General features: G+C 41.1%; 1 protein-coding gene across 1 annotated transcript in view; it reads right to left on the bottom strand.

Moving 5' to 3' along the window:
• Positions 1–14,327, bottom strand: part of NALCN (sodium leak channel, non-selective) — a 321,940-nt gene that overhangs the window by 37,425 nt on the left and 270,188 nt on the right. The window contains 9 exon segments of the mRNA XM_038569986.1: positions 266–370; positions 2,066–2,233; positions 3,171–3,302; positions 3,398–3,518; positions 3,752–3,808; positions 7,469–7,591; positions 7,680–7,771; positions 10,519–10,588; positions 11,024–11,125. Of these exon segments, the coding sequence (XP_038425914.1) occupies positions 266–370; positions 2,066–2,233; positions 3,171–3,302; positions 3,398–3,518; positions 3,752–3,808; positions 7,469–7,591; positions 7,680–7,771; positions 10,519–10,588; positions 11,024–11,125 (970 nt within the window).

The following is a 14,327-nucleotide window of genomic DNA, read 5'->3' on the forward strand; positions in this document are numbered from 1 at the left end:
CACAGCTACGAGCATCTGGAATTTCAGGTGGCTCTGCCAGAGGTGTCAACAGAGGTTCACACTGGAACAGTAGGAGAAAGCAGAATAACCTGTGCTAGCCAGAAGAGACACATTGCCTGCCTTAAGCCAAAGGAATTGGTGGGAAGAGAATTCTTAGTTTTGTGAAGGGTTTCTCAAAGTAGTCTCACCATGTGCTGACCAGGGAGGAAAGAGGTGGCGAACCTACCCCAATTTTAATCCCAAAACACAGAAAGCAGTATCTTACCCTTCTAATAATGTTGGGATCGTTGCACTTTGCCAGTTTCCCCGCAAAAAGCTGAACTCCAAAGCTTGCAAATACAAGCATTAATGTCAACAAAAGAATGGAGACCTGGAAAAAATTGGTGAGCCATCACATGTCTTGGTAAGAAATTCTACGTAGGCTTGATTTGAACAGTGACAGGGACATGACTTTTCAGATAACATGGTATGAAATCTGTGTTCTTTTCATGATATCGTCTTTTTCACCACAGGTCATTCAATTTAGCCTTGCTGGGATGTTAAGAGAAGAGAATTAACAACCGGTTTTGAATATTTAAGAATAGAAACATATGACTTTCATGTAAGAAAATGGGCTAAGGTGTTTTTAATATGACTTGGGTTTTTCTGGTTTTGAAATCGACACGTTAATGGAACAAAAGAAAAATGCTTGAATAATTATATTTTCCCCATTGTCTCCAAATGGATTCCTATCTATATCAGCAAAGCATAAATGGTTTTGGTTTCTTGTGAGCAATGAGGGCAAACCAAAGTGCTGCACACAGAGGAGGTGAGATCATTTAGTCCTAAAAAGCAAGTCTGTGAATTGACTGGTGCTCCCTCTGCTGGACGGTGCTTTGGTCTCAGCAGAGAAAAATGGCAAAGGGTAAAAAACACGGACCCAAACCACTGGTCTGTGCTGGTTGAATAATCTAAATGTCTGCCTTAAATATACCAAAACCACAGAAACACCATCAGGAGAAAGGCACAAATAGATTTCTCTGCTAAATTCTATCATGGCTCCAAGATGCATACACATTAGCTGTCAGGTGATACCCTTTTTCCCTTCAGTTCCAGCTGTGTGAAAAACCACCGTGTTATGGCTTTAGCACAAAGAAAATATGGGATTTCAAATACGTCTTTAGAAAAATATTAGCAACTCTGTGCCTATAGAAACATCACAACCTGTCTTTAAAAATACCCTTGAATCAACAGCAACTACTGCTGTTCTTTCCCCATAGGTATGTTTCTAGAAAGCAAGATATAAAATAAGCTTATGTAAATTAATTCGTGTTTTCCATGCATGAGCAGAACTCATCAATAATAAAAAGAATCCTTTGATCACTCCTTTGTAAGGCACAGATCCTTCTGTAATGATTGTGAGCAATGGGCTTCCTACTCATCGTTTTTCTGCAACCCTGGTCTTGGAAAACCCTAAATCAGGATCGTCTAACTATAAAGAATGTTTTTGCCCCATTTCCAAGTATTCATTACTGTATCCTGAGGCTACTTAAAGTGGGCTTTACCTGTATGTTAGTTTTTTTTTTTTAAGTTATTTTATGTTAACGCTCCAAAGATCAGAGACAAGGTCTATGCTGTAAGAAACTGAGGACATACAAAATGAAATAATGAGTCCAAATGTATTAACTGCTAATATTTGTGAGGTATTGCAAAGTATTGTGAAGTATTGTGAAGGTGTTGCTGAACCTTATCTTTGATTTCTAGATAAGGAAACTAAAACCCAGAATAAAAATTAGGGTCATGAGTTAGGAATGGGAAGTGTTAGCAAATAGGACCTCTTGGGCTCTTCCTTTCATCTTACTTTTACTAAAAATGTTCAGTTGAATTAGATATTCTGACAAGTCAGGGCATCCATCGGTAAAAGTTTCCAAATGTGTATTGTGTTTTCTTAGCATCTTTATAGTCCTCTGGCAATAAATAAGATTGGGGACTTACCCGTGGCAATCAAGACTCCCTGTACCCCCTTGTTAGCTTCATCACAGAGTGGGGCTGTATGAACCAGAAGCAGAGGGTAAGTGTAACATACCAAGAAAATTTCCTTGAAGCCACTGAAAAGTTCTCGAACAACTTTCCTCATCTGGGGCACCAGTTTGAATATTCGCAGAGGTCTCAGGCACCGCAGAACCATTAAAAGCTGAGCTCCAGATTCAGCAGGCACATTTTGAGGCATCCAACAAAGAAATATCAAGCTTACCTAGCAAGTGAAAAAAAAAATCTCTAGAATTTATATAATTTATCCTTCACTATCTACACTTGTCTAAGAGCCAACTGCAGACAACTTTCCTTGAGAGATTCCAAATGGTCTATAGAACTAGGATTCACAAGCTATATATGCAATCTCTTAACTCTGAACCCAATCTAGACCTGCCAGTGGTGCCAAAGGAAAAGTCATCAGCTGTTTGCAGAAATGAAGTGGGAGTGCCCACATCGTGTGTATGTGTACCCCAGTGCATTCTCCTCCTTATTTTAACATATACGCTGGAGGCTCAGATTGAAATTCCTTTGATCAAGGATGCTCACCCTCATGCTTGACCTGATTCTCACTATTTTATTGACGATCTAATCTTACATGTTAATGGTCACAATTCTCCTTCTTAAGTTGGAAAAGACATTGATTTTATGCCTTCTTGGACATATAGAAAAAATGAAATTTCTTCAAGTCCCTTCCTATAGTTTCCCAATTTAGTTTAACTGAACAGTTGAATGGTCACCTTGTCTAGCCAGGTATTTTGTATATTGGAATTGAAAGACAGGTCCAACCACTCTCATGTTAGGTTGGTTTTTAGCAATGAGGAGCTCATCAATCAATTATGATGTAGGTTTTGTTTTTGTTTTTTAGTATGGGAGCCACAGGATTGTGAGGTGTGAATGAGATTTCTATCTTAGGCCTTATTAATGTATGTCTTACGTGGATAGGAATGTGGTTGATGTATGTGAAGCATATCCATGGAATTTCTTAATGCTTTTTATTTAGGTTTTTTGTGCATGCCTTCATTTGCCTGTAGTAGACTACCTGCGACTCAGTAATGGCATCTAAACCTCTGATACTCACATATCTTTCTCCTGGACTGAGAAAGGCGGAGAGTTCACAAAACCACAGTGTCTCACATTTAGGAAAAACAGAGACTCACAAGATATATAAATATGTCCATGACTCCACCAAAGTCTCTGATGACAGCAGTTGGAGTGAAAAATAAGCCATCTGCCATAATCTTCAGATTAAGCTCGATGCTCATGAATATCACAAACACGTACTCGGCAATCTGAAATGGGCAAGAGGCAGTTGGGTCACCAAGAAGGGACAAACTGCAGCCCAGTGTTTTCTGCTGAGCTGTGGGCTGAGATTTGGCAGCCATACCTGCAAAGTTGGGGCGTGCATGACTCTTCGAAAGGGGGACTCAAACATCATGGAAATGCAGGAACAGATGGTTACGATGATCATGACCCAGTCCAGGTAAGTCACCAAGCCCAGCAAATCACTGCCAGAGACCAAACAAGATTGAGAAACGAAGGCTCCAGGGAAGGCCATGCATGTCAGAGATGACCCTTCTGTGATTCTAGAAATGTGACTGGCATTTTTTTTAATCCCCAATTGTCTATTTCATAGCATGATATGGCAAGAAAATAAAGAGAATCTTTACATTTTTATGCAGCATAAAGCAGTACATGGAGATTTCAAATGTGCATGGAAAACGGACTTTGTAATGCTTACTAAAGTTGATGGTACTTTGTATTTTTCACAGCTCCTGTGACGGGATCTGTTTTAGATCTGGAAGAGAGAACAAACACAAAATTCTGCAACATAGCAAGCGTGTTATCACTTGGCAGCATGGGATTTATAAACATCTTATCTACCTAAAATCTCTTTTATATCCTCTATAAAATTACATTTCCAGGAACTGTGTGACTTTCAAAGGCAGAGAACATTAGGTGACAGAAAAATCCAAAGAGGTTGCGGCTGATGTTTGTGAAAGTAAAGTTTAAAATTTCTCAAAATCCTTGATTTTAGAATACATGACTCCATTCAACAATTTTTGACATGCATGTGACAAAATTCAGACTCCCATTTAAAAACACTCAGTTAAAGACCCTGCCCTAGCAGTTCAAGAATTTCCCTCAGAAAAGACCCCGAATAGCCAGGGGAGTTTTAAAAAAGAAAACCATAGCTGGGGGCATCACAATGCCAGATTTCAGGTTGTACTACAAAGCTGTGGTCATCAAGACAGTGTGGTACTGGTACAAAACCAGACACATAGATCAATGGAACAGAATAGAGAACCCAGAAGTGGACCCTGAACTTTATGGTCAACTAATATTCGATAAAGGAGGAAAGACTATCCATTGGAAGAAAGACAGTCTCTTCAATAAATGGTGCTGGGAAAATTGGACATCCACATGCAGAAGAATGAAACTAGACCACTCTCTTGCACCATACACAAAGAAACTCAAAATGGATGAAAGATCTAAATGTGAGACAAGATTCCATCAAAATCCTAGAGGAGAACACAGGCAACACCCTTTTTGAACTTGGCCACAGTAACTTCTTGCAAGATACATCCACGAAGGCAAAAGAAACAAAAGCAAAAATGAACTATTGGGACTTCATCAAGATAAGAAGCTTTTGCACAGCAAAGGATACAGTCAACAAAACTAAAAGACAACCTACAGAATGGGAGAAGATATTTGCAAATGACATATCAGATAAAGGGCTAGTTTCCAAGATCTATAAAGAACTTAGTAAACTCAACAGCAAAGAAACAAACAATCCAATCATGAAACGGGCAAAAGACATGAAGAGAAATCTCACAGAGGAAGACATGGACATGGCCAACACGCACATGAGAAAATGCTCTGCATCGCTTGCCATCAGGGAAATACAAATCAAAACCACAATGAGATACCACCTCACACCAGTGAGAATGCGGCAAATTAACAAGGCAGGAAACCACAAATGTTGGAGAGGATGCGGAGAAAAGGGAACCCTCCTGCACTGTTGGTGGGAGTGTGAACTGGTGCAGCCACTCTGGAAACTGTGTGGAGGTTCCTCAAAGAGTTAAAAATAGACCTGCCCTACGACCCAGCAATTGCACTGTTGGGGATTTACCCCAAAGATACAGATGCAATGAAACGCCGGGACACCTGCACCCCAATGTTTATAGCAGCAATGGCCACAGTAGCCAAACTGTGGAAGGAGCCTCGGTGTCCATCGAAAGAGGAATGGATAAAGAAGATGTGGTTTATGTATACAATGGAATATTCCTCAGCCATTAGAAACGACAAATACCCACCATTTGCTTTGACGTGGATGGAACTGGAGGGTATTATGGTGAGTGAAATGAGTCAATCGGAGAAGGACAAACATTATATGGTCTCATTCATTTGGGGAATATAGATAGTAGTGAAAGGGAAATAAGGGAAGGGAGAAGAAATGTTTGGGAAATATCAGAAAGGGAGACAGAACATGAAGACTCCTAACTCTGGGAAACGAACTAGGGGTGTTGGAAGGGGAGGAGGGCGGGGGGTTGGGGTGAATGGGTGACGGGCATTGAGGGGGGCACTTGATGGGATGAGCACTGGGTGTTATTCTGTATGTTGGCAAATTGAACACCAATAAAAAATAAATTTATTTAAAAAAAAAAAAGAATTTCCCTCATGATTATTCAGTTAAATTTCCAGAAATTAGATGGAGCTCTTTCCCCTGTGTTGAACCATGATCTTGAGTGATTTATATAGAATTTCTTGTCCTCCTGCCCACATTGTAAGTTTTGCTTTCAGGAAGCCGGTGCCCAAGCTTCAGTGAAGCTCCTGATGGTCTGGATGTGTGTGTGTTCCCAATTACAGTAAAGTCTTCCTCTATCCACATCAGCTGCAGAGCTGACAAAAGGAGGCTAAGTCCACACTAAATGAGGTGGAGAATTAGCAATTAGATGTTAGCATGGAGGCAGCCAACAGGATAAATCCACATGAAACACTCACTTGGGGAATTGATCAAATAAACTCTAAACTACCTGCTTCTTTCTTTCACTTTGTGAAAACTCAGGGAGGTTTTTAATCATTAGGACTCAGGTGCCTTAAATTGGGAGGGTCTTTCCAGAACGGCTGAGAGAACACTAGACTGCCAGTCAGAGAGAGCCATGCACTAGTTGGGGTCTCTGAGCAGAGCCAGGCCCTTAACCTCTGCTAATTTAAATGTTCTCCTTTGTTGGGGGTTGAGAGCAGAGGGGGAGGACATACAAATGACACCAAATAGTTTGCCAGGTGTCCTCCAACCCTGAATATTACCATGCTATCGTAACAAAGTAGCATAGACCAAGGAGCTTAAACATCAGAAACATTTTCTCTGAGTCCTGGAGGGAGAAGTCCGAGATGAAGGTGTGGGCAGGGTTGGTTCCTTCTGGGGGCCGTGAAGGAAGGATCTATTCTAGGTCTCCCTCCTTGGTTTGTAGATGGCCGTCTTCTCCCTATGTCTTCACACTGTCTGCCCTCTATAGGTGTCTGTGTCCACATGTCCTCCTCTTCTTAGGACAGTAGTCCTAAGGATAGTAGTGGATTAGGGCACACCTCAATCACCTCATCTTAATTTAATTAACTCTTGAAAGAGGATATTTCCAAATAAAGTCACATTCTGAGGTACTAGGGGTTAAGGCTTCAACATACGATTTTTTTTGGGCAGGGGGACACACATAGTTCAGTCCAAAACACATAGTGATGATCATATGCTACTAATAACAGCATCGAGGAAGATCCAACTGCTTAGATGGAAAGCTTTCACACTTCCTCCAGGACTCTTAAGGTCTTCAGGATGTTTACTAAAGTTATGCAGCACAAAAACTCCATTTTATCCACTGGTTGCCTTCTAAAATTGACTTGGGTCATCACAAATGCTGCATCCTCCTGGTCGACCAGACTGCCTGCCTCTTACACATGTCTTCCACATGGGTAGGGAAGAGACACTGGCCAGTGGGTTTATTCTCATAATAGTAATGGAAGCACTAGTCAACTTTATTTTTATTTTCCATTATTCTAGAATAAACCAATTAGGGTATTTTAGCCACAAAGAAACTCAAGAAGATGTAGGCAATGACCTTCCCTATGTCATTCAGTCTATGCTTGGTTCAGTATTTCCAAAACAAAACGTGGAGTTAGTAACACTGACAGAAATGTATTTGGTGACTGTTATAATGAGCACGTAAAGGTGGCTGTTCAGTGGTTCATAAACGTGAGTTTTATATAAATGTTAACGACTTGCAACCTTTGTTTGTTTTCCACCTGGTCGGCCACTCGGCAAAGAGGAGCAGCATGATTAATTAGCCCACGGTTTATTTTGTGACCCCATTAGGATTACATGCTCCTTCTCCCTCCTATGACAACCTCTCCTGCTGTTTGTACGACTCAGGCCAAACACCTGGCTGAAATGGAGTGTACTTACGCATTGAAGCGTGCCCGGACCACCACCCGGCAGAAGTTTCTGAACCTGTGCTCCCGTCCAACTATGAACAGTGGCTTGTCGAAGTATGGGTGATTCTCTCTCAGCTCCTCTTCCTGCACTTTCCTGGAAGTGGAAATTTATGTACAGTAATGCTGAGGGAAAGGCTGTCATTCCAGCACGAGGGCCCAGAAACAACTGTAGCACTCCGTACCTTTTCATTTCTGCTTGCTCCTTTTTTTCCTGGATCATCTTGATTTCACTGTCTTCTCTCTGTGCATTTCTGTATCTCACTGTATTGGAGTGCTAGAAATACAATAAAAGGAAGACTTTTTTGAAGGCCCAGAAAGATCATTTTTAAAAAAACTGAAGTTAATATCTTTATTTTAACATATATTTTAAATGGCCACATTCATCTTAGCAAGGGCATTTTTTTTTCCTTGTATAGGGTATTTTTTTTTTTTAATTTGTTGAGGACCTATTATGTGCCAGGCACTTTTGCAATGCTGGGGATATGGCAAAAAAGCAAAAATAGAGGATGAAATCCTGCTCTTGTGGGGCTGACATCCTAGTCAGGAGAGACAGATAAAAATTCAATCATAATATGGGATGCTGTTAGAAGATATTCAGTGCTATGTTATCAACAAAGTGGATAGAGAGTGCTAGAAGGCTCCAAGTTTGAACAGACTGGTCACAGCAGGCCTCAATAAGAAGCTGTTATTTGAGCAAAGATGAGAAGGATCTGCAGGCCGCTAGGTATCTGCAGAAATGTGCTTTTCCAGAGGAAGGGAAGTCCTCATGTGCAGGGAACAGCTGCGTGCACCTGGAACAGCCAAGATGCCCTGTGGGTGGAGTCAAGAGGGCAAGCACCAGTAGACATGAGGCCAGAGGCAAGGGAGGGGTCTGATGATGCACGACTCCGACTCTGGTTTTCACTCCATGGGACATGGACAGCTGTTGCTCAAATAACCTGATAGATATTATCAAGGATTCTTTTGATTTCATTATCTGTATCTTCTGTCATTGGAGTGAGACAGATGAAACTCTCTATTTTAGATTGCTTCTGTTATGGAGAAAAAGACATCAGGAGTGATTTCTTAGGAAATTAGCAGAGCCTCATCACCTTTTGCTATGGAGAAGATAGCACACCTCAATCACACATTTATTATATGTCTGTGTAATAAATAGAGTAAAAAAATCTTTGGGGGAGCCTGGGTGGCTCAGTCAGTTAAATATATGCCTTTGGCTCAGGTCATGATCCAATGGTCCTGGAATCGAGCCCTGCATTGGGCTCCCTGCTCGGCGGGGAGCCTGCTTCTCCCTCTTCCTCTACCTGCTGCTCCAGTTGACTGTGCTCTCTCTCTCTCTGTGTGTGTGTCAAATAATTAAAAAAAAAAGTCTTTGAAGAAGAACTAAGCCTCTGGAATTGAGACTATTCAGGTAAGGCCTTTTGTTGTGTATATTTAAACACATATTTTCAAAGCCATGTTCTAATTTGGTTCTTAAGTAGGCTATGTGTTCCTAGCCAATCACACTGAAGGAAAGTGCTTTGAACTAGTGTTGCCTCTCTGAATTTGCTTCTAGAAATTTTCTCCACACAACATGCCTGGCCCCCAGATTATACGTACTTAGGCCATATGTACTGATCACAATTCCACGTAGACCATGTGGTAGATCATATCAGACAGACCTCTGGCTTAAAAATCATGGCACTAACAGATGTGTGCACCAATGAGAACCCAGTAAAATGGGTAATGATGGTATCAGGTGTTCTCATCACCAACTTCTTCTGTTGTCAGTTGTGCCTGGAACACTTAGGATAGTTTACTCTAAGATAGCAGTTTCTACAGACTGAAAGCAGTTGGATTATTCTGGCAACTCCAGAAACTCTTAAGAAATATGAGGAAAAAGTAGTGAAAAAGACAAACAAAAACCCCAAAACCCTAAGGCTTGCTACTTTTCTTTTGCTAGGCCTCATTTCTCAAACGCCATCCTTGGCTCTGAACATTCGAGACTCTGTTTTCTTAATGAATTTAGCCAGACTTAACTGAAGACCTCTATTTTAATGAGGGTGTCACTAATGTTAATTATTTAATATGCACTTTGTAAGTCTCTTAGATACCTCAGCATGACACAGCTGCTGGTGAGTCTAACTCAGAGGCTAGACTTCTGCCTCCATGGGTTTCCCTGGGTTCTCAGGTGGCTTGTTTCTTCTCTTCGTTTGAGTCTATGGTCTAATACAGATGTGTGAACACTATCTTCTCAAACACTTCCTGCCTCCAAATCTACATCTTTGATTTCTTAACATCATTTTTGTTTTCTTTATAATGCAGAGCAAAACTGTCACAGCAATGGACACATGATGTAGAATAAGTAAAAAAACACTTCCAGAAATGATTATATATTTGTTTCCTTGCTTAGTCTTTGATCTCTTTTACTAACATCTAAGTTCCTGGAAGGCAGAGTTTTTGTCTTGTTTCCCTACTGCTCCTCATCACTTAGAACAGGGCCTGGAACATAATAAACACTTGGTAAATATTTTTTGAGTCAGTTAATAAATCAATGAATGACCTGGAGTCTAAAAGCAAAGAAATTCTTGGGAAATAGTATGCAGTCTTTGATGGAAAAATTCTTCTAGAAATAGGATTTTATTTCCTAGTATGTAAAGCCTTAAAGTTATCTAGATCTACTGGATCTAGATTCTAGAATATTTGGAAATTAATAAAGGCTTAAAGTTAATGATACAAATCAATTCTATAAAATGCTTTAAATATCTTGAACATCAATCAAAGGCAAATGACATATCACTTTTTTGTTGCTATCTTAATGAAGACATGTGCTTTGTGGAATATCTGGATTTTTGAAAGGTTAATGATCACTCTTCTGTACTGGCCATCTAATTTGCTTCCGGAGTTTCCTGATTCCCTCTGGTATAAAGTCTTATGGAGACAGGACAATGTTACAGAAGGACCCATGCTGTAGAATAGTCTAAGCAGCTATATAAATGCATTTTCATAATGTTTCCCAAATCCAAAGCATTGCTTAGAACTTACGTCTTGAGTCAGGGTTTCAAGAGATTTGCCCCTGCTGATCCTCTGGCTGTTGGATCCATGTCTCAGTGACCTAAAACAACCACAACCAACTGCTCATTACATCCAAGACCAAGTCTTTTTTTTTTTCCAAGACCAAATCTTAACTTTTAAGCAATGACCATTATAAGTCCAAAATAAAGTAACTTTTCTGATGCCGTCTCAAATGCTTATTATTTCTTTTCATAGTGAAAGCTTTCATGTATTCAAATGTCTTTGTTCTCACCTAACAAATTTCAGAATTTTCCTTTCTGATTTTAAAACAATTTGGTCATCACCAAGGAAGAAGTTTTTGAAAGAATTTTTGAATCTTTGACTCTGATTGTGAGTTTTGTTATCATTGCCATCAGCAAATAGAACAAAGTTCCTCACACACCCCTGTCTGCTAACTGGGGCTGTGCACGGAGAGCATTTCCTGTAAATCTCCTTTCCTTGGTTTCTCTGCAGCTTTGTCTCCTGGTGTATTTACCTGCGCTCCTGGCGGATATGATGCTGCACACTGAGAATTGACCTTTCCTTTGCTGGCTGCCCCTCAAATGATCCGCTCAGCATGCGCTGTCGAGTGCAAGCTCTAGGAAAAAAAAGGAGCCCGAGATAAATGCCTGATCGGTACACTTGGGATGAATAATACACAACTGCTCATTATTCTTATTATTTTTAAGGAAACAGCAATGATAGGGCAAAACACAGCAAATGACACATAACCATAAAGGAAAATGGGCTTGAGGCTCTGTGTCAAGAACACTTACAAAGCAGAACTGTCACAGCTACGGGCAGTGCTGGAAAATAAACGGAAAGCTCCTGCCTGCCACGACTTGCTTGCCCCCACCCAAGGAGAGAGCTCCCATCAGGATTCTGCAAGCAGTAGGGCTAGCCTAACCCTAGGTAAGTATGATGTTCGTTTTGAATTTAGACGAGGAGGTTTCTAAGAACAGCCCTTTGGGGAAGGATTTGTCTACCCAGGCCTCTGGGATGATAGAGTATATGTTCCAAAGAGATTTTGCGGAACTCCAGGCAAATAGGAGAACATAAAACTAGGAGCAAAACGTGTAAAGAGAAGTAATTAAAGCTGAGATTAATAACTAGAGGAACCTCAGTCCGAAGCCTGTGGATTACAGGTAACCAGTTACCACTTTTTTTGCAACCACAAAACTCTGAAGACTTTTTAAAACGTGCCCACTTGAAACCATATGTGGGCTGCTATAGTTTCAGATTTGCTAATGAGGGAAGATAATTGGGTGACTCAACACCTGGGGTGTGAATGATTGGAAGAGAAAACAAAACTCCTCTTCCAGAAAGCTCTCTCCAACTGGAAATGACAGCAATTCCCTTGATGTAGTAGTCAAGTGGAAAGAAAATAATACAGAGGCCCAGAGATCTGTGTTCCACAGGCGACACTGTCACAGACTAGGTGAGGGGCCTTTGGGCTCAGTTTTCTTATTGGTAAAGTGAGGACAAGACCTTGATCTCAAGGAAAACTCACAGACTTAAAATGCAATGATTTTACAATATGCAAATCCTATGATGCTGTATTTGTTCAATGAATCAATGATTTGTTCAGAACACATGACTTCTGTCATTGCCTTAGATAGATCTTTCATACTTATGTTTCCTAAAACACATCTCTAGACTGGCTTTGAATTAGATTTCACTGTCTGTCTTGGAGTTAAGATCTTAAAAAAGAGATCCACATCTATTTAGCATACTTTGAAGCAGTTCTTATGATATCACCTGTATATTCAAGTAGTTAAAAATGCTTTTGATGCCAATGAAGATAATTACGGTACCTATGTAAATCATGCAAATTCAATGAATGTAAATGTATTACAGGAAGCAATCCCTCGTTCCCCAAATCACTCTTCTTAGTTTAATAAGCACCATGGATCATTTCGAGATGAAATCCAAAGTCAAAATTTTATGAAATACCAAGGATTCATGGCATGATATTATTTCCAGGACTAGAATGGCATCCCACAGGAAGACACATTTATAAGTTAGGCTGAGTTCACAAAGGTTTAGCACGATCATGTACGATGTATGTATATTAAGAATTGTTCTTTAGACCAAGGACTGCAAATCACGAAGCATCCGGAGAACATCTATTTGTGTGTGTGTGTGTGTTTAGGATTTTATTGATTTATTCATGAGAGACACACAGAGAGGCAGAGACATAGGCAGAGGGAGAAGCAGGCACCCCATGGGGAGCTTTATGCAAGACTTGACCTCAGGACCCCAGGCTCATGACTTGAGCCAAAGGCAGATGCTTAATCACTGAGCCAACCAGGCATCCTTGGAGAACACCTATTTGGAGAACAGTGTTATCCTGGCACAGATGGAGAGATCTCTGCCATTTGTGTAAACGTCAAGGCTTAACCTTTGGCCACTCTCTTAGTAACCTTTATTTTTTGTCACAAGACTCCCCCCAAAGTAGTTGAGCCCCTAGGCCTTACATACAAAACACATACAAATCAATTACAGTACATCTTTTTGAGCTGGCTGTCCCTGCTCTGTTTGAAATGGAAGAATATCACTGACTTTGAGCTGCCTGTGATAAAGGTCTGTTGGAAGTTGCCTGAGAGCTCATGCTGAGCATGCCCCACCATTCTTGCTGGGGAAGAGTCAGGACTGCATCTATGGATTGCAGAACCTCATGGATGTCCCAGCAGCCAAGTCATTTTAACACACCCACACCCACTGGGGTGGCTCTGCGGATCCTGTTGAGACTCCCTCCTCTGGCTGAACAGGGAAGGTCTCCAAGGTGGGTGGAGGCAGATCCACTATTGGTAAGACTCCACATCCTGTGGCATCTCTTCTAATCACCTCCACCATCAACATGGCTGAAGTGTGGTGAGAACGCAACCCTTTTTCCTCTTTGGCTCAAGATCAGCCCTTTCTTTCCCGTTGGGGTCTAGAAAATTCAGAACATAACAGTAAAAGGAGCTGGAGTTTCAGCTATATATGGGACATATGAATCTTTGTTCTCTGTATGAGAAGGCAGGGTGATAGGGTTTTTAGCTCTACCCTGCAATCAGAAAATGTGTTTAATCAGACTGAGATGGCCACTCCTATGTGCATAATATATAAAACCATTGGCTTTATTTTTTTAAAAGATTATTTATTTATTTATTCACGAGACACACAGAGAGAGGCAGAGACATCGGCAGAGGGAGAAGCAGACTCTGGCAGGAGCCTGATGCAGGACTCGATCCCAGGACCCTGGGATCAAGACCTGAGCCAAAGGCAGGCACTCAACCACTGAGCCACCTAGGCATCCCAAAAGCACTGGCTTTCATTTCCTTTTCCTATCACTTTCTCCTGTGGATATAACAGTGCTAGTAAAATTTCAAATCAGAGAATGATGAGAAAAAGTTAAATCATGTAACAAATGACTTCAGAGTTCTGCTCCAGCCAAGCATACATCTTAGTGGTCTTCAACTCCTTACTGAGGGGACCTGCCAGAGCCTGTGTTCTCTGAGCAGAGGCTGCTTACCCACCACCTCTTTCCGTGGAATTCCAAAGATACCCACATAACCTGAGCAAAGTGAAGTCAGGCAGATGTGGCCCCTTCCCTCAGTGCCATGAGGTCACCTTTGGCCTCAGGCTCGGTGTGATGTCTCTAAGCTCCTATGCCAGCCCCACACCCCAGTGCTGCTCTTATATCTGTTCTAGAACAATGGTCAACAACCATCTCCATCTTCATTAGCAGCTCAACTCTTGCTGAGTCTCTTCTTAGACCAAATGCTCTGATATCTCACTCTTTCCTTTGAGTGTCC

This window comes from Canis lupus, chromosome 22 (assembly GCF_011100685.1).
Source record: "Canis lupus familiaris isolate Mischka breed German Shepherd chromosome 22, alternate assembly UU_Cfam_GSD_1.0, whole genome shotgun sequence".
Taxonomy (NCBI): Eukaryota; Metazoa; Chordata; class Mammalia; order Carnivora; family Canidae; genus Canis; species Canis lupus.